Consider the following 20,313-nt stretch of genomic DNA (forward strand, 5'->3'; position numbering starts at 1 on the left):
AAGTCAGTGAATGTGTGTTGTTGTATTAGTTGTGGTTTCACAGATGTCGAAGTACATGGTTGTCTACATGCAGCTACTGTCAGAGCAGGTTGAAACATTTTCAGTGAGTAAAATGTTTAGTTACATTTGATGTTGGCGGAGTGTTCATCTTTAATAACACATGTTTCCACAGGTTAAATCAACAAAGGAACAGACTTAAAAATGCATAAAAAGGGGATCTTAATAAAGGGGGGCCTGTGATGGAGGAGATTCACTTAGGGACTGTGATGGATGGTCTGAGCAACAGGAAGTAGCAGCTTCTTAAGGGTTCAGTTCTACTACAGATCAAACACACTTGATAATATTCTACTATCTGTCTCAGAATGATCTTGCAGCGTCTGGGGACACGGTTTTACTTTTGGAGCCACCAGAAGATGATCCAGTTAGTTCTGTACATTAAATAACAGGTTTGACTTGTCCTTTAAATGTCCACATGAGTTCTGTTGATTCACGTCTGCATGTATATGTCAGGAGGAGTGAACCTCTGCAGATGAGGAGATGCTGTCACTGGACTCCAGAATGCTTGAGGTATCATGTCAGTGCTGTGGAGATGTCCTGCTTATTTAGTCCAGATTAATATAAAGTCAGTGATGTGGTGCTGATAAAAATATGTCTTCCAGGACCCAGAGACTGCACAGCCTCTACAGCAGCCTGGTAACATGGAGAGGAGATGCTGGAGGAAATCTACGTGATGCACAGATACTGCTGCTGATTGACATTTATTCAAAAGAATTCACAGACTGTAAGAATTCTGTACGGTATGAAGAACACCTGCAGTAACAGACAGAGCTGGAAGAAGTCAACACACTTGATATTTCAAGTTTCTGTTCTCGAGGCTGGAGACGTGTTCTCAGATTCATCAATAAACTCCAGGACGTTCATCTTCTTGGACATATGATAAGGTTTTCTTTATACTGTATAGAAACATGATAAATCCTGAGCATTTTCTACCATTTAACTGTATGTTCTGTCAAACTCAGTTTTTCCTCAATAATGACTTCAAACAGTTCAGTAGTGACATTACTCTCAGTACAAACAGAAACAACAAACTTAGAAAAAAAAACCCTGAAGAAAACCAGTTTCAACTCAAGAAGCAAACACACATTTTAAATTCATATCAGCTTCCATTTTAAGTGTTTATGTTTCTACTTAGATTTCCCATCTTGACAATGAGTGTTGTCATAAAGTTTGTTTAAACTTCAGACAGATTCCGCTCATATCTTTCTACAAATGTAACATTTATTTCATTTTCTTCAACGTGTTCCATCTTTATTGATCCAAAACAGTTGATTTGAAAATGCTGAGATGGAGAAGCAGCCAGAAATAAAGTGCTACTACCAAGTGGACCAATCACAGCTCTTGTTACATTTATGGGGAGTTGCATGTCATGCTATGGTGTTGGGGTCTGTTTTGTCGCCATAGCTACAGTGATTAAGCCTAAATCACTCACATTTCTGCAACTAAGTTTAATACAATGCACACATAACAGTCAATAATAATAATATGCAAAAGTGTATTCTTTATTTATTTATTTATTTTTTAAATGAAGGTCCCTCAAAGTAAGTATTCGATCACTGTCCACATGACCAAATGTCCCTCCTGGATGCAATGGCTGCTGCATGCCAGGACATCACAGCTGACAAGTGCCAGGACTGGATAAGGCATGCAATAAGATACTTCCCAAGATGCCTGGCCAGAGAAGACATCAGGTGTGATGTCAATGAAAATATGTGGCCCAATGCTGACGGCCGAGGAGATTAGCTTTTTTCTTCCTCTTTTACAGTGATTTCTTCTGCTCCTTTTTATTTTTGTGTATTTGACAACACAGCAATGAATGACAGCTAAATGCTGATTATTTTCCTCTTTACTGCAAGTCATTTTCATTTTCATCTTCTTCTTTCATAAACATTCTGTAAAGCTGCTCTGACATGGGTCGTTCACTTTTTGTACTGAGTGTTGTGCAAAGAAAGGAACAAAATTCCGGTCCAACAAATGAAAAATGAATAACGTCATCACAAACATTAATTTACATGTATGATCAATCCAATAATCTGTTGATTGTGACAGAAAAAAGAAAAAAGTAGATTTGACACATTCAAAGTGATTCAGTTTGTGTTATTCCATCAGTTGTCAGTGTTTTTTATGACACTGTGCTGTGACTGACTAAATGTTTCTGTTGGAAGACAACGTGTGTCAGTGCTTTGGTAGATTTGGTGAACTGTGTTAGTGTATTATTGTATTTGGAAGTGTGTGTCTGTGTTTAGTTACACTGCGTGATTTTGAGCATGCTGTTTCTCATCTATAATGTTGCTGTTTGCTGGATTACTGAACTTTATTGAAGGAGTTCAACTGGGAACTATTTCACTGCAGAGAGACCTGGACTCTGTCTCCAGGCCACCAGGACTTCAGGTCCTCCCACACCAGGTCACCAGGTACTTTATAATACTCATGGTCTGAAGGCCATATCTGTAAATGTAGTAAATCCAAAGGTCACAGAGTCACAGTCAGAAAATAATCATTAGAAAAACTGAAGGAAAAGTAAGGAAATGGAAAATTTAACAACATCAATGAAACATCTACAAACACTCACAGTAACAGACTTTCCAGTCTTGAGTTTCACTGATGGATCAAATGTGTATGTGATGGGTTTTTTATTGTTGATCTGGACTTTTAACTGACGTCCCCCCAGTGGTTTGTCCTGCAGGACGGAAATGAAACACAAGAAGAAGAATGAGACACAGAGACAGGAACAAATGAATGTTGGTGTCTATTAAATCTGTTGAATCTATATTTTCTATGAAAATAAAATAACTCTTAAATCAACATCACCTGATCAGACTTGTTTCTCAGACTGATATATCTGTAGTTGTCATTAACCACCACAGTGATGTCTCCTGACGTCTCCTGACTGTCTGAGCTGCTGCTGTTCTGTGTTTGTTCAGGTTTTTGGAGGAGACGACATCCACAGATTAGTCCTTTCACATCAGTCAGCTTCATGTTCTATCTCTCAATCATCCAGACTTTCTCATGTTTCATTTTCTGTTGCTCTTTGAGGTTGATCTGCTTCACACCAACAGACTGAACAAACTCATCAGGAAGGCAGAGTCTGTTGTTGGCTCTAAGCTTGTCTCCCTGGAGGAGGTGGTGGAGGACAGGATGCTGGCAAAGCTGCTGGCAATCATGGACAATCCCTCTCATCCCCTCTACAAAACACTGGACAAGCTGAAAAGCAGCTTCAGCAACAGACTCATTCAACCTGCTGCTGTAAGGAACGATACAGGACATCGTTCCTTCCAACTGCAATAAGACTTTACAACTCATCCACCTCTGTCAGATCCACCATCACAGAACTGCACTAATCTACCTTTCACCTTTGCACTTCAAGTATATCTTACATAGTCAAGTACTTATATGCATGTATCACACCTATACGATATATCATATTATATCCTTTCTTGTATGTGTATATATATTACATATTTTCATTAATACATGTTTACATATTATATATTGTAGTTATGTATGCTCACCTTGCACATATGACACATTTCTATGTGTATATTATTATTTTTATTAGTTATATACTGTTATTATATGGTATTATTTGATATCATAATTATTATTATATATTATATTAAATACTATACCTCTATTATATACTGTTTAGTTACAATACCACTACCATCATATCATCAGCACTACTGCCATCATCCTGCCACTGCACCAAATCCACCTATGTATCTTGTGTTTTTTTTTAAGTGTCCTTGTCCTATTCTGTGTTTTTATTTTTGCTTTTATTTGCACTCATTGACATGAATTAAATAGTTTTGGTTCATATTTTATTTGTAATAAACATTGAAGTAAAAAGTGCTGCAAATTGATGTTTCTGTGTGTTTGTACATCTCTCTCTCCATCCATGAGATTAAACATGAACCTCCTTCATGAATGTTGACTCATGTTTTCTCACTCAAAGCAGTAAAAGAAAATTAACAGTCTACATGAGACCATAAACAGATCCACATTTGACTTTCAATCTGAAGACTGTATTCATACCAAATTATTTGTAGAGTTGTATATCTGGACTTTACATGTTTCTCTGAGTTTTGTTGTTTGTGATGAGAATGATGTGTGTGAATAAAATACTTCGCTCTCCATGTCTTTGAGCTTCTTCTTTATCTCCTCAAGCTCTTTCTTTCTGGTCTCCATCTCTTTCTTTCTGGTCTCCAGCTTCTCTTGCAGCTTCTTCTTCTCCTTTAGTTCATTTACGTGAGGGGAGAGAGAAGATAAAGTTAAGATTCTGAACCCTTTATTAGACACATGTTGAAATATTTGGAAATACAGAATTTCAGTCTCAGAGTGTTGTTGTCGGACATTAGATGACGTTTTTACCTTTGGGATTTTTTTCAGAAAATCAAGATCGACTAATTTACCATATATGGTAATGGTATATATGGTTCCTTTTCCTTAAGTGGTGAACAAATGTAAACATGTATTTAGAGCATCAGACACTGATCAAAATACACATTATCACCTTAGACAACATCAGGAGACTTCTTCTTCTTCATGGTCCCTAATAAACCAGTTCTGCCCAGAGTTCATTCATAGGTGGACCTTGTAGACCACATTAGACCCTGATTAGACGTGAGAATGTTGGCTCAATGAAAACCACATGACAATAAACCTCACTGAGAGGAACAGGGACACAATTTAAAATGAACCGCCAATATGGTTCCAGGCCCATTAGAGGGTTAAACATGAAACTCTGTTTAATATTTCCAGCTCCTTCATTTCTCTCTGATGTTTCTTCTCCTGTGTCTTCTCATGGTTGAGCTTCTTATTGGACTTAGATGAAGAAGCAGATATTTAATTCAGTGTTTTTAGTGTCTGTTATTCCAGAGGAATTTAAGATGAACGTCTTCCCCAAGGTGCTCACCCAGTTCTACAGAGACACCATCAAAAGTGTCCTCAGCTCCTCCATCACTGTGTGGTACCCCACATCCTCCGCCCACACCAAGAACAGACTGGAACCTGCTCACTGCCTGTTCACTACACTCCCATCAGGTCCCAGGTTCAGGTCCATCAGGACCAGAACCACCAGACACCTGAGCAGTTTCTTTCCCTTTTGTTCTTTCTTGTCATGTTAAATTATTTAATGTATGTGGCACTGATAGACCAGGTGAAATGCTTGTGTACATTGTACATATGACTAATAGAGAGATTCTGATTCTGATTTAATCGATATTTGTGTCATTTATTGTTTTGATTTATATAAATTAAATTCTTATCTGTCGTTTGCGTCTGTGGAACAGTGAGAATGAAGTATGGTGGGTATGTGTCAAGAATTGTGTTACTCTGAGGTTGCCATGGAACCGGAGTGACTGATTGACACCTGATGTGGAGCACCTGGACCCGGTGTTTTGCAGCTACTTAAGCCCTGACGCTGATGGTCTCAGTCTCTTCCTACTCCAAACCAACTCTCAGCCAGCTCCTATTCTTTTGTGTTTTGTTTCCCATTACAACACTCACACACATTACATTTACACACGCATCTACATTCCCACTACTGATCCCACTGACTTTCACATCCCACAGGTTTAAACTGTTACTTTCGAGTATTTGATTATTTTCTGTTAAATAAATTGTTGTTAAATCGCTCCTGCCTTCCTCCCCCTCTGTCCTTTGTTGCAACCATTGAGCTGGGTTGTAACAATGATATAATAAACATCTAAGTAAAAAGTGTTGATATCTTCTCCTCCTTTAGTTCATTGACCTGAGTAAAAAGGAGGTGAAGTCCAGATTGTTAACAGTCAGACTCTAACTTGTCCAGAACATATTCTCTATTATCTACTGTGTGGATTTTAAATGCTGTTTATTCCTGTAGTTCTATCATTTGACCTGTAGATGGAGCAGAGTTGTGTTTGTGTTTGTCAAACTCCACCAGTAGTTCATTAATAACAGAGAACTCAGTCTCTCTGAGATTAGAGTCAAATATGTGAAGGTTTCTGTCTCTGATCAAATCATTTCTTTGTGTGTTGATCCAGCAGGTGGTCTACATCACACCAGTCTATTGGAGTTAGGAGATAGGACAGAGTATTCTGGCTAGAACATAGTCAGACCTTCTGACCTTCTAACAAGCAGAGAGAAGATGTTGACCACCAACATCAACCTCCTTAGAACAAGACAATGATCTGAATATTAAATGAAACAGAAACACATTGAAATGAGAACAAACTAGAATCTGTTAGAAACTACTAACCTCCTTCCCTTGTTTGTTGGAACCAGACGACTGAGAAGAATGAAGAGAGATCAGTAAAGATTATAAATGATGGACAAACAGATTGTATCATAGTTCTTATAATGTGATCACTTACCCAAGAAAACCAGGAATACTTGGAAACAGCAACTTCGATTTTCTCCAACTAGAAGAATTTATTAAAGTCAAATAAAAAGATTTTATCATCATTGATTCTATTTCTTCATGTCAGACTAAACAACACATTTGACTTTTAATCCGAGGAGTGTAAAACTATTTAATTTTCACTCTGTAAATAATCTGTATTTCTCTCTACATTTCTTTCTGTATGTTGTTTCTGATGTGAATGATGTGTGTGAACAAACTACTTCTCTCTCCATGTCTATGAGCTCGATCTTCACCTCATCTTTTATCTCCTCCACCTCTTTGTTTCTGGTCTCAATCTCCTCCTGCAGCTTCTTCTTCTTCTCCTCATTTAGTTCATTGACCTAAGAGTAGAAAACCTGCAGTTGTATCATTTCACCAGTAGATGGAGCAACGTCACAGTTGAGTCTGAAGGTATCAGTGTTTTCAAATCATAGACTGTACAAAGAGTGAATGCTACAACAGCTCCTCTAAAGTGAAGTCAAAGCATGTGGAGCTCCCCCTGGTGCCAAACTAAAACACAAAACTTATACAGAAATGGACAAATCAGTGTAGCGTGTAATCAAGTGTTGGGCATGTTACTCTTAAAAAGTAATTAGTTACAGTCACTAGTTACTTCTCCCCAAATGTAACTGAGTCAGTAACTGAATTACTCCACTATAAAAGTAACTAGTTACCAGGGAAAGTAACTATTGTGTTACTGTCCTTTTTTCTTTTTAAGTTTAAATATGTCTAATAATTAGATTTTTTTCTTAGCAGGTTTCACAGCCAGTTGCATAGAGTAGAATTGTATAGACACGTATTTACACAGAACTTTTAATATTTATTGCCCCTCAGACTCCAACTGGTAACATAAACCGCTTTCACATCCAAAGCCTGAGGTCGTACCTCCACCTGTGAGAGCTGCATGTCTGTTTTTTCGTTCCTCATACGTCATCGCGCACATTTCAGATAAAGTTACAGTTTTTTGATGACCTGAAGAATGGACCCGTCAAACCCCCGCTCTTTCTAAAGGCTGATATTAGAATAAATCACTGTGTCTTGTACAGAGCCTGATATCTGTCTCCAAATCCCCCTTTCCTCAGATACAGAGCGCTGCCATGATCATTAAAGTGGGAGACATCACTATACAAGCTGGATATAAACACAGTCACTGTTCATCTATGAGCTTCATTAATGATCATGTGACAACACATTTGATTTGTTTGAGAAAAAACAAGGAACAATAATCTCTGCCCTTCAGAGATCAGTCTTTATGGGAGCAGATCGAAACTTGTTTTCAGAATATAACAGGCAGATATGAGTCAGAGAGAAAAACACGGGTCAACCCGGTCCAACCAGTGACGACTCGCAACTTTTCCTATTCAGCATTGCTGCCGCTTCCCTCTGCTAGTTGGGTGTGGGTGTGATTTGTGTATAAACCGAACACTGTCTGTGATTGGCTTATCATGAAAGTCTACTGCACCATAGCCAACCATCATCACCTATGCGGTTGTTTCGCCCCTCCATCCTCTCCTCTCGGCTCCCATAGCTGAGAACCAAGTAACACGCACCATTTAATTGTGAGTAACCGAAACGGCGTTATAAAGATGGAAACGGTAATTAGTTAGATTACCCCGTTACTGAAAAATGTAACGTCGTTTATTTTAACGCCGTTACTCCCATCACCATATTTCTCAAAAAAAAGCTGAAAAATATGGTTTAACATGGGACCTTATGGCCGCACTCTAATCGCACTCTAGCCAGAGGATTTTTCTGTTTCAACCGAAAAAAAGTGGTTCAAAGTTGTCTGGCGGCCACAAATTCGGAGCTACAGAAATAAAAATTACATAAAAACGTAGGTATTTTTGTTGGCTTTCCGATGGCGCGTCTTTGATTCATGTAAGTCCTATGGTTTGGACTCCAGGCCCTTCCGAGCGAGGAGTGTGACCAACATCCCACCCATCCGCTCCCATGTTAAAAAAAAGTCAGATTTAGGGTGAAAAACAGCAACGCGAGGTGTTCTCTCTCTCGTCACAGCGGCCACAGTTTTGGCCGTACGTGCGTGGAACCAACATTAAATCGAAGAGAACCCTCGTCTGATGCTCACAATGTGTTCATTTCCCTCGTACGATCTATCGTTGGGGAGTTATGAACATTTGTTTGGAGGCCAAATCCCTGGGTACAGAGATAGCTACCCCTCACTTACATAAGAACTAAAGTTCTTATATAAACTGTGAGAGAGCAGGGGAGGGGCCGTAACCATGGTTACAAACCCCACACACACGGAGGAGGAGGGAGGAGCTTATAGTGACAGCATTATATAGGGGGGAGGGGCTAATTAACAGCAGGTGTGTACCTGCTCATCATGTTTGCTGCAGTACCTAAGGAGGGAGACTTTCATTAACACAACAGCTGTGTACCTGCTGACATCATAATAGAACACTAAGTCACTCACACCGCCAAATCATTACGACCACCTTAGACATGGACAGAGAAGGAGAAGGAGATTCGTCTGTGTTCTTTACATTGTTCTTTCTTGTAATAAAGTTTTTTTAAAGGCAAGATAAGACTTGTCAGCGGTGATCACTTCTTTCTTCAGCACATCAATATACAACTCTTCCTGTGGTATAGGCCATTTTGTCCATGGTTCTAGCTGAGCTCGCTCTCTCCCGAGGAATTCCCATTAACATCTGGCTCAGTGCAAAAAAAAAGCTAAACATACCTCTGTCCCTCTCATTCACATTTTTCCTTCTTCTTTGTTTGTGAAATTTCATCTGAAATGTTACAGAGGGACACAGCGCGTGTTTACCGGAGCACGTGCCCTGGCGACGCGCATGGGTAGATGGGTCCCTCCATGTTGAGTCAAAAGTCAAAAATAAGTCAAAGCCAAAGAAACTGACACCTGCAGGAAAAGAGGAGCAGTGTGTTCTTTCCTGATGAGGAGTGGAAAATCCTCAAAACTGACACCAGGTGATGAACTGACTGAAGACGCCTGCAGCTTGTCAGGAACACTCTGCACTTCAGAGTGGCTTCAGATAACAAGGGACAAACCACTGTTCAGAATGGGTTGAATGTGAAGAAGCCTCTGGTATGAACTGAAATTATACTAATTAAATTTATAATTGATTTGAATGGAATTATATTGATGATAAATGTTTTTGTTACTAACAGCAGAGGTCGTTTGGGTTTCATTATTAGGACAGATTGATGTATTCATGCAGCAGTGAAGGTAATTAAATGACATAAAGATTAAAAACAGTGAATATTCTGTACTTTAAAAACCTATGTTAAAGTTCATTTTCCCTGTACGACCTATCTAGGGTACAGAGACAGCTACCACCCCCCCCCCCCCCCACCATTTTTCTTCTTTATCTTCATGAAATCAATTTATTTTTGTAGCATCATCATCAATATTTAACAGCATCACAAGCCAGTAGACTTTAGTATTGATATTTAAAAAGAAAACTCAAGATCTGCCTTTACAGTTTGACGTTGAACTGAGTTTTAACTATTTATCTACTTATTTATTTAATTTCTTTACAGTGTTAGTTGTTGATCTTTTTATTCTCCTGTTACAGTAATTGTATCTCTTGTTCTATTATTTGCCTCTTAGCATTTTTTAAATTATTTTCATTCAGATGTTTCCACTTTGTCCTCTCATGTTTTCGTCCATTTCTACTAATGTGTAGTTTTTATTTCTTGACTGGTTCTTTCTTCCTGTTGTTGGTTTTCTCAGTCTCTGGTGTTTCCTATCCTACCATAGAGTTTCCACAGTTCTAGCTCTTCTTTTAATGAATGCTGTTCTTATTCACACATTATTAAGGTGTGTGTCTGCGGTGGTGATAAAACTCTTTGTGCTACATTTTGTATGTAAAGTAATTAAAGTGTGATTGATGGTTTATTGATCAGTGTGTACTGGCTCTAATGTGCCTCTGGCTCTTTAATTGTGATATGAACCTGTTTGCATCATTGACCCTGTGTGTGTGTATAGGTGTGTATATGTATATGAATGTATACATGTATGTGTATGTATTATTATTTATTCTCACTCATCACATGTATTTAGTCTTTATTCTATGTCTGCAGCGCCATCTATGGGTGAGACATGGTATTTTTACCTGTGGTTCCTCAGCCTGTTCACCAGGTGTGTGATTACCTGATCTACTGAAGACGATTCTATGCTCAGAGTTAAACCTGAAGAAGACGCATGGGTTGTATCTCAGTGTGTCCCACTGATGTTTTAAACATTTCATCATGAAATAACCATCTCAATAAAGGCTAGAAGGAGATATACAATTAGATTTAAATGTCTTTTTGATCTCGTCTGTTTCTATTTGTCCATGTCAGACTGGTTTAGTTGATCTGAAGGAGGTATTGATATGAAGAATCTACTTTGAATGATGTGTGTGAATAAACTACTTCTCTCTCCATGTCTATGAGCTTGTTCTTCACCTTCTGTTTTATCTCCTCCATCTCTTTGTTTCTAGTCTCCATCTCTTTGTTTCTGGTCTCCAGCTCCTTCTTCAGCTGATGTTTCTCCTCTTGAAGCTTCTTGTTGTCACCAGTTAGTTTTTCCAGCTGAGGAGAGAGAAGACAGAAAGAGGAGATGAGATTAACGACAGACCTCCTTCATGAATGTTCTTTTCTCTTTTCTTCTCATTCAAAGCAGTCAGAGGTTAAAGAAGAAAATCCTACGTGGATACGTAGGTCTGACCAGGATACTTGAACTCCTTCACTTGGGCCACAAACTTAAACCACAGACATTTTTATTCTTTATCCTCATGAAATCTATTTATTTTTGTAGCATCATTATCAATATTTAACAGCATCACAAGCCAGTAGACTTTAGTATTGATGATTAAAAAGTAAACTCAAGATCTGCCTTTACAGTTTGACTTTGAACTGAGTTTTAACTATTAATTTATTTATTTGATTATTTTACTGTTTTAGTAGTTGGTCTTTTTATTCTCCTGTTGCAGGAGATTACTCGGCCATGCTTTGGAGTAGAGAAATTCTGAAAAGTTTGTACGAGGCACGACAAGTGTAGCTTTCTTTTCAACAAAACAGCGTTTCTGTACCTGCTACGGTTTGGTCGCAGTCGCAGTTTACGTTTGGGTGAAAAAAGCTGAAAAATATGGTTTAACATGGGACCCTATGGCCGCACTCTAATCACACTCTAGCCAGAGGATGTTTCTGTTTTAACCGAAAAAAAGTGGTTCAAAGTTGTCTGGCGGCCACAAATTTGGAGCTACAGAAATAAAAATTACATAAAAACGTAGGAATTTGTGTTGTCTTTCCGATGGTGCATCTCTGATTCGTGTATGTCCTATGGTTTGGACTCCAGGCCCTTCCGAGCGAGGAGTGCGACCAACATCCCACCCATCCGCTCCCATGTTAAATAAAGGTCAGATTTAGGGTGAAAAACAGCAACGCGAGGTGTCTCTCTCTCGTCACAGCGGCCACAGTTTGGGCCGTACGTGCGTGGAACCAACATTAAATCGAAGAGGACCCTCGTCTGATGCTCACAATGCGTTCATTTTCCCCGTACGACCTATCGTTGGGGAGTTATGAACATTTGTTCGGAGGCCAAATCCTAGGGTACAGAGATAGCTACCCCCCACTTACATAAGCACTAAAGTTCTTATATAAGCTGTGAGAGAGCAGGGGAGGGGCCGTAACCATGGTTACAGAGGAGGAGGGAGGATCTCATAGTGACAGCATCATATAGGGAGGAGGGGCTAATTAACAGCAGGTGTGTACCTGCTCATCATGTTTGCTGCAGTACTTAAGGAGGGAGACTTTCATTAACACAACAGCTGTGTACCTGCTGACATCATAATGGAACACTAAGTCACTCACACCGCCAAATCATTATGACCACCTTAGACATGGACAGACAAGGAGAAGGAGGCCAAATCTCACTCCACAGACACTCCACTGTAGCTTATGACCACCTGCTCCTTCCACACACCCAACTGAGCAGCCAACCCTGACCCCACATTCAAATATGTCTGCCAAAACATTATGACCACTGAAGTCATTACAGCAGGAGAGTGGGGCAGGGACCGTTATTAACGCGACACTAGTGGCCTGGCTGCAATTCTGGCCTTTCTACCAACACAATGCTGGGTCTCAGACAATGCCAAAATATTATGACCACTCAGGCTATTACAACACTATAATGGGGCGGGGACTGTTATTGACCCGACACTAGTAGCACAGCTGCAGTTCTGGACTGTTAACTGACACAATGCTGGATGGAATTATATTGATGATAAATGGTTTTTGTTACTAACAGCAGAGGTCGTTTGGGTTTCATTATTAGGACAGATTGATGTTTTCATGCAGCAGTGAAGGTAATTAAATAACATGAAGATTAAAACAGTGAATATTCTGCCCTTTAAAAAGCTATGTTAAAGTTAGAATATTTGAATAAATTGGTAAAAACGTTTAAAAGTATGTAAGACATTTATTAGAGAGTGATGATGACTGTACATTTCTGTTTCTGTATGAAGGTTTTCACCCCAATATTTCCTCCAGTAATGAATAAAAATTGAGAAGAGGGAAAGAGTTGTCCTATTGCATCCATTACAGTTGGCCAGGCCATTTTTCAAATATGGGCAGAAGCGAAGCACAAGGGGAGCAGGGTCCCCAACCAGAGCCTCGTGTTCGCCCCCTGCTGTCAGTGTTCACGATGGCTCCTGAAGGCCAGGAAGGTTCCTCTGCCTGCTCTTCCCATACAAGCATGTGGAAGAGCAGGGGTCCCAGAACAGAACCATACCACCAAAGATAACATGCAAATAAAGTTTAATTTTGACAAAGTGATTCTGACTGAGCCTCATGTTCTGACATGGAGAAGAAGATGCTGCTTGGAGGTGAAGTGCTTCAAACCTACTCTCCTCAGCATCATCATGTGACATTAAGTTTCTTTCTTCAACAGCCACTGTGACTATTTTTTCCCCAAAGTTACTACCCACTCAGCATTTTCACACAAATCTTTCACGAGGTTTTGTTGCCAGGAAATTATGTTTAATGTGAAGGTTAAAGGTGTCTGTGCTAAATGTGTGTGATTGCTGAATGTCTCTACTGTTGTTAACAGTGAGAATTTCTCCACTGTGGGACGAATGAAGGCGTCTTAAGAAGAAACAAATAAAATGTTTGTGGTTCATGGGATCAGTTAAAAAGTCAAACATCCATGTGTTCGAAGTCATGTTTCTAATGGGAACCTCAGACCTGAGATCTGTCTCTAAGTTTATTCCCAGTTCTTCCAGTTTCCTGCTGAGTTTCTGTCTCTGGTTTCAGAACCAATGAGCAACACTTCAGTTTTAGAACCATCTCTGCTGTCCACAATCTGATAGAAAATAGAAAAATGATTTGATGATTCTCAGGAGAAAGAGACAAACCTCAGTCTCCAGTTTCCTCTTCAGTGTCTCCACTTCTTTCTCAGCTCTTTCTCTTTTCTTCTCCTCCTCTTTGAGCTTCTTCTCCCACTGAGAGTGAAGTCACATAAAGAGACATGATGAGAAACATTTACTTTGATTGAGGAACATGACAAACTGATTTGGTTCTAAACTACTTCCTTATTATGAAATTAAAAGATGTGTATTCAACATGAACCTCTGTTTCCAGCTCCTTTATATTGTTCTTCAACATTTCATCATGAAATCATCATCTCAATAAAGACAAGAAGGAGATATACAATTAGATTTAAATGTCTTTTTGATCTCGTCTGTTTCTATTTGTCCATGTCAGACTGGTTTAGTTGATCTGAAGGAGGTATTGATATGAAGAATCTACTTTGAATGATGTGTGTGAATAAACTACTTCTCTCTCCATGTCTATGAGCTTGTTCTTCACCTCATCTTTTATCTCCTCCATCTCTTTGTTTTTGGTCTCCAGCTCTTTGTTTCTGGTCTCCATCTCTTTGTTTCTGGTCTCCATCTCTTTGTTTCTGGTCTCCATCTCCTTCTTCAGCTTCTTCTTCTCCTCTTGAAGCTCGTTGTTGTCACCAGTTAGTTTTTCCAGCTGAGGAGAGAGAAGACAGAAAGAGGAGATGAGATTAACAACAGACCTCCTTCATGAATGTTCTTTTCTCTTTTCTTCTCATTCAAAGCAGTCAGAGGTTAAAGAAGAAAATCCTACGTGGATACGTAGGTCTGACCAGGATACTTGAACTCCTTCACTTGGGCCACAAACTTAAACCACAGACATTTTTCTTCTTCATCCTCATGAAATCAATTTATTTTTGTAGCATCATCATCAATATTTAACAGCATCACAAGCCAGTAGACTTTAGTATTGATATTTAAAAAGAAAACTCAAGATCTGCCTTTACAGTTTGACTTTGAACTGAGTCTCAACTATTTATTTATTTATTTGATTATTTTACTGCTTTACTAGTTGGTCTTTTTATTCTCCTGTTGCAGGAGATTACTCGGCCATGCTTTGGAGTAGAGACATTCTGAAAAGTTTGTACGAGACACGACAAGTGTAGCTTTCTCTTCCACAAAACGGTGTTTCTGTACCTGCTACGGTTTAGTCGCAGTTTACGTTTGGGTGAAAAAAGTTGAAAAATATGGTTTAACATGGGACCCTATGGCCGCACTCTAATCACACTCTAGCCAGAGGATGTTTCTGTTTTAACCGAAAAAAAGTGGTTCAAAGTTGTTTGGCGGCCACAGATTTGGAGCTACAGAAATAAAAATTACATAAAAACGTAGGCATTTTTGTTGTCTTTCCGATGGTGTGTCTCTGATTGGTGTATGTCCTACGGTTTGGACTCCAGGCCCTTCCGAGCGAGGAGTGCGACCAACATCCCACCCATCCGCTCCCATGTTAAATAAAGGTCAGATTTGGGGTGAAAAACGGCAACGCGAGGTGTTCTTACTCTCGTCACAGCGGCCACAGTTTTGGCCGTACATGCGTGTAACCAACATTAAATGGAAGAGGACCCTCGTCTGACGCTCACAATGCGTTCATTTTCCCTGTACGACCTATCGTTGGGGAGTTATGAACATTTGTTCGGAGGCCAAATCCTAGATACAGAGATAGCTACCCCCCACTTACATAAGCACTAAAGTTCTTATATAAACTGTGAGAGAGCAGGGGAGGGGCCGTAACCATGGTTACAGAGGAGGAGGGAGGATCTCATAGTGACAGCATCATATAGGGAGGAGGGGCTAATTAACAGCAGGTGTGTACCTGCTCATCATGTTTGCTGCAGTACTTAAGGAGGGAGACTTTCATTAACACAACAGCTGTGTACCTGCTGACATCATAATGGAACACTAAGTCACTCACACCGCCAAATCATTACGACCACCTTAGACATGGACAGAGAAGGAGAAGGAGATTCGTCTGAGTTCTTTACATTGTTCTTTCTTGTAATAAAGTTTTTTTAAAGGCAAGATAAGACTTGTCAGCGGTGATCACTTCTTTCTTCAGCACATCAATATACAACTCTTCCTGTGGTATAGGCCATTTTGTCCATGGTTCTAGCTGAGCTCGCTCTCTCCCGAGGAATTCCCATTAACATCTGGCTCAGTGCAAAAAAAAAGCTAAACATACCTCTGTCCCTCTCATTCACATTTTTCCTTCTTCTTTGTTTGTGAAATTTCATCTGAAATGTTACAGAGGGGCACAGCGCGTGTTTACCGGAGCACGTGTCCTGGCGACGCGCATGGGTAGATGGGTCCCTCTATATTGAGTCAAAAGTCAAAAATAAGTCAAAGTCAAAGAAACTGACACCTGCAGGAAAAGAGGAGCAGTGTGTTCTTTCCTGCTGAGGAGTGGAAAATCCTCAAAACTGACACCAGGTGATGAACTGACTGAAGACGCCTGCAGCTTGTCAGGAACACTCTGCACTTCAGAGTGGCTTCAGATAACAAGGGACAAACCACTGTTCAGAATGGGTTGAATGTGAAGAAGCTACTGGTATGAACTGAAGTTATACTAATTAAATTTATAATTGATTTGAATGGAATTATATTGATGATAAATGTTTTTTGTTACTAACAGCAGATGTCGTTTGGGTTTCATTATTAGGACAGATTGATGTATTCATGCAGCAGTGAAGGTAATTAAATGACATAAAGGTTAAAAACAGTGAATATTCTGCCCTTTAAAAACCTATGTTAAAGTTCATTTTCCCTGTATGACCTATCGTTGGGGAGTTATGAACATTTGTTTGGAGGCCAAATCCTAGGGTACAGAGACAGCTACCCCCCTCCCCCCTCCCCCCCCCCCAACATTTTTCTTCTTTATCTTCATGAAATCAATTTATTTTTGTAGCATCATCATCAATATTTAACAGCATCACAAGCCAGTAGACTTTAGTATTGATATTTAAAAAGAAAACTCAAGATCTGCCTTTACAGTTTGACTTTGAACTGAGTTTTAACTATTTATCTACTTATTTATTTAATTTCTTTACAGTGTTAGTTGTTGATCTTTTTATTCTCCTGTTACAGTAATTGTATCTCTTGTTCTATTATTTGCCTCTTAGCATTTTTTATCATTATTTATACTCTGATGTTTCCACTTTGTCCTGTTTTCGTCCATTTCTACTAATGTGTAGTTTTTATTTCTTGACTGGTTCTTTCTTCCTGTTGTTGGTTTTCTCAGTCTCTGGTGTTTCCTCTCCTACCATAGAGTTTCCACAGTTCTAGCTCTTCTTTTAATGAATGCTGTTCTTATACATACATTATTAAGGTGTGTGTCTGTGGTGGTGATAAACTCTTTGTGCTACATTTTGTATGAAAAGTAATTAAAGTGTGATTGATGGTTTATTGATCAGTGTGTACTGGCTCTAATGTGCCTCTGGCTCTTTAATTGTGATATGAACCTGTTTGCATCATTGACCCTGTGTGTGTGTATAGGTGTGTATATGTATATGAATGTATACATGTATGTGTATGTATTATTATTTATTCTCACTCATCACATGTATTTAGTCTTTATTCTATGTCTGCAGCGCCATCTATGGGTGAGACATGGTATTTTTTACCTGTGGTTCCTCAGCCTGTTCACCAGGTGTGTGATTACCTGATCTACTGAAGACGATTCTATGCTCAGAGTTAAACCCTGAAGAAGACGCATGGGTTGTATCTCAGTGTGTCCCACTGATGTTTTAAACATTTCATCATGAAATAACCATCTCAATTAAGGCTAGAAGGAGATATACAATTAGATTTAAATGTCTTTTTGATCTCGTCTGTTTCTATTTGTCCATGTCAGACTGGTTTAGTTGATCTGAAGGAGGTATTGATATGAAGAATCTACTTTGGATGATGTGTGTGAATAAACTACTTCTCTCTCCATGTCTATGAGCTTGTTCTTCACCTTCTGTTTTATCTCCTCCATCTCTTTGTTTCTAGTCTCCATCTCTTTGTTTCTAGTCTCCATCTCTTTGTTTCTGGTCTCCAGCTCCTTCTTCAGCTGATGTTTCTCCTCTTGAAGCTTCTTGTTGTCACCAGTTAGTTTTTCCAGCTGAGGAGAGAGAAGACAGAAAGAGGAGATGAGATTAACGACAGACCTCCTTCATGAATGTTCTTTTCTCTTTTCTTCTCATTCAAAGTTTTTTTCAAATTTTCTTCTTTATCCTCATGAAATCAGTTTATTTTTGTAGCATAATTATCAATATTTAACAGCATCACAAGCCAGTAGACTTTAGTATTGAAATTTAACAAGAAAACTCAAGACCTGAATTTGTTTCTTTCACCGTTTTAATAGTTGCCATTTTTATTCTTTGGTTAAAATAATTTATTACTTTCTCTCTTGTTTATCTTTTAGTATTTGTAGTAATAATAATAATAATAATAATAATAATAATAATGCCTTGGTTTTATACAGCACTTTTCCATTAGATGTTCAAAGCATTTTACAATTGACTGCATTATTCTTTCGCTCACACAGTCACACTCTGGTGATGGTAAACTACCTCAGTAGCAGTGTTGGGGGGTAACGCGCTACAAAATTAACACGTTACCGTAATATATTACGTTTAGGCAGTAAGGGAGTAATATAACATGTTACTAACTATATTTTAGTAATATTATTACAGTTCCTGAGTCCGGTAATGTGTTACAATCCGAGCTGTCGCACAGGCGGAGATTTAAAAAAAACAACACAGGGGCAACAGCCGTAAATAAAGAGGAGAAGAAGAAGACGGTTTAAAATCAACAGAAGAAGAAGAAAACTGCAAGATAGCAACAACTGAATGTTTTCTAAGTGGTTATACTCGCACTATTCTGAATTTGTCACAGAAATGGATAAGAACCACTTTATTATGTGGTCAGAGGCCGAGGGAACCGTCTACGGCTAAAAATAGTAAAGTACAAGTAACCTGAACAAACACCTGGAGTTAGAGGCTAAACGACGGCATGAGCAAATCTAAACAATGAAAGTTGTATTTCCCCAGACCAGAGGTGAAGATGTTTGACCCAGGAGAAGTGAGGAGGCTGAGTGTGTCATGGAGGATGTGCTGAATCTTTCTACAGTTGAGTCGCTGGCGTTTAAAAAGCTTGTCAGCAAAATCCCTGTTTCATCAAGTGACAAGGTAAAAACTAATCTCTAATGATATAACGTTGGTCCTATTGTTAAGGTATAAACGCATTTCCACAGATAGTTAATTTAAGATGAGACACTACAGGTGGTGTTAGAGGTGATTTAATGATTAAAAGTTGTTTTAATTTGTTAAGTCAGTTGTGTTTGCAGAGGGATTTTCATGGTTGTTATTGTCACATCATCTCAGAATAATTTAACAGTAACAATAATACATCTCCATGTTTTACAGTACTCATAAATAAGACTGTGTGTGATAATGAACAAAGCTCTAAAAAATATGGATAGAAATATATAAAGTTATGAGTCAATAGAGATTAGTGTCTCAGTGTCTGAGGAAAAATCATTCACGGAAGAAAAACTTTAAAACTTTGCAATGTAAATTTCAGTTCATATACTTGTAGCAGATTAAAAGAATAAGGTGAAAATAATAAAAGGACTATTCACCATGAAAAAATATTGTGCACCTTCATTTTGTAATGTCTTGTCATAAATATTTATTTTGGTGAAAGTAACTAAAAAGTAATAAGTAACTTATTACTTTACACAGAAGGTGATATTGTAAAGAAACTTATTACTTTCAAATGCAAGTAACTTGTAATATAAAATATATTACATTTTGAAAGTAACTTGCCCAACACTGCTCAGTCACAGCTGCCCTGGACACTCACAACCACACACCAGTGGAGTTCCCACTGGGGACGAGGTGGGTTAAGTGTTATGCCAAAGGACCAATGGACAAACTATGGACAGGGCAGAACCGAACCACCAACTTTTCAGTATTTCAGTTTGTACTATTTTTATTCAGATTTTTGTCACTTTGTCCTCTTATGATTTATTCCATTTCTACTGATCTGAAGATTTTATGTTTTTATGAACCAAGCTGATTTGGTTCTAAACTACTTCCTTATTATGGAATTAAAAGATCTGGATTCAACATGAACCTCTGTTTCCAGCTCCTTTATTTCTCTCTTCATGGTTGAGCTTTTTCTTAAACTGGGATGAAGAAGAATATCTGTAATATTAGTTTGTTTGTGTGTTTGTAGTGTCTATTATTTGGAGGAATTGAATTAATATTTAAGTGTTTTGTTTAAATGTGGTGTCATTTATATGTGTGCCTTCAATGCTGGGAGTGTCTGCAAAATTTTATAAAGACTCTTGATTCTTGATTTATTGTTGTGATTTACGTGAACTAAATATTTATCTGTGCATTTTATCATGTAATAAAAAAGTGAATCCGGAATTTATAACAAAGTTGACTTTGACTTTTCTCTCCATGTCTATGAGTTTGTTCTTCACCTCATCTTTTGTCTCCTCCATCTCTTTGTTTCTGG

At 38.6% G+C, this 20,313-nt stretch overlaps 1 protein-coding gene across 1 annotated transcript; it reads right to left on the reverse strand.

Annotated features, from left to right (window-relative positions):
* Positions 1 to 120: 120 nt before the first annotated feature.
* On the reverse strand, positions 121 to 17,813 carry LOC125003844 (lamin-A-like). Its single transcript, XM_047578074.1, has 5 exons — positions 17,759 to 17,813; positions 14,276 to 14,443; positions 2,869 to 2,967; positions 2,630 to 2,737; positions 121 to 2,505 (listed from the first exon to the last, which is right to left on the reverse strand). Exons 1-5 carry the CDS (start codon positions 17,798 to 17,800, stop codon positions 2,401 to 2,403), a joined length of 522 nt encoding a protein of 173 aa, XP_047434030.1. The 5' UTR covers positions 17,801 to 17,813; the 3' UTR covers positions 121 to 2,400.
* Positions 17,814 to 20,313: the final 2,500 nt, after the last annotated feature.

Source organism: Mugil cephalus, chromosome 1 (genome assembly GCF_022458985.1).
Source record: "Mugil cephalus isolate CIBA_MC_2020 chromosome 1, CIBA_Mcephalus_1.1, whole genome shotgun sequence".
Lineage (NCBI taxonomy): Eukaryota > Metazoa > Chordata > Actinopteri > Mugiliformes > Mugilidae > Mugil > Mugil cephalus.

What these genes read in the sequence shown, in the direction of transcription:
- LOC125003844 (XM_047578074.1), bottom strand. Translation starts at nt 17,800, where the DNA reads ATGGAGACTAGAAACAAAGAGATGGAGGAGATAAAACAGAAG. An exon ending in TGAGAAACAAGTCTGATCAG is followed by an intron (nt 2,738 to 2,868) that starts GTGATGTTGATT and finishes TCCGTCCTGCAG; the next exon opens with GACAAACCACTGGGGGGACG. An exon ending in AGACTGGAAAGTCTGTTACT is followed by an intron (nt 2,506 to 2,629) that starts GTGAGTGTTTGT and finishes CTACATTTACAG; the next exon opens with ATATGGCCTTCAGACCATGA.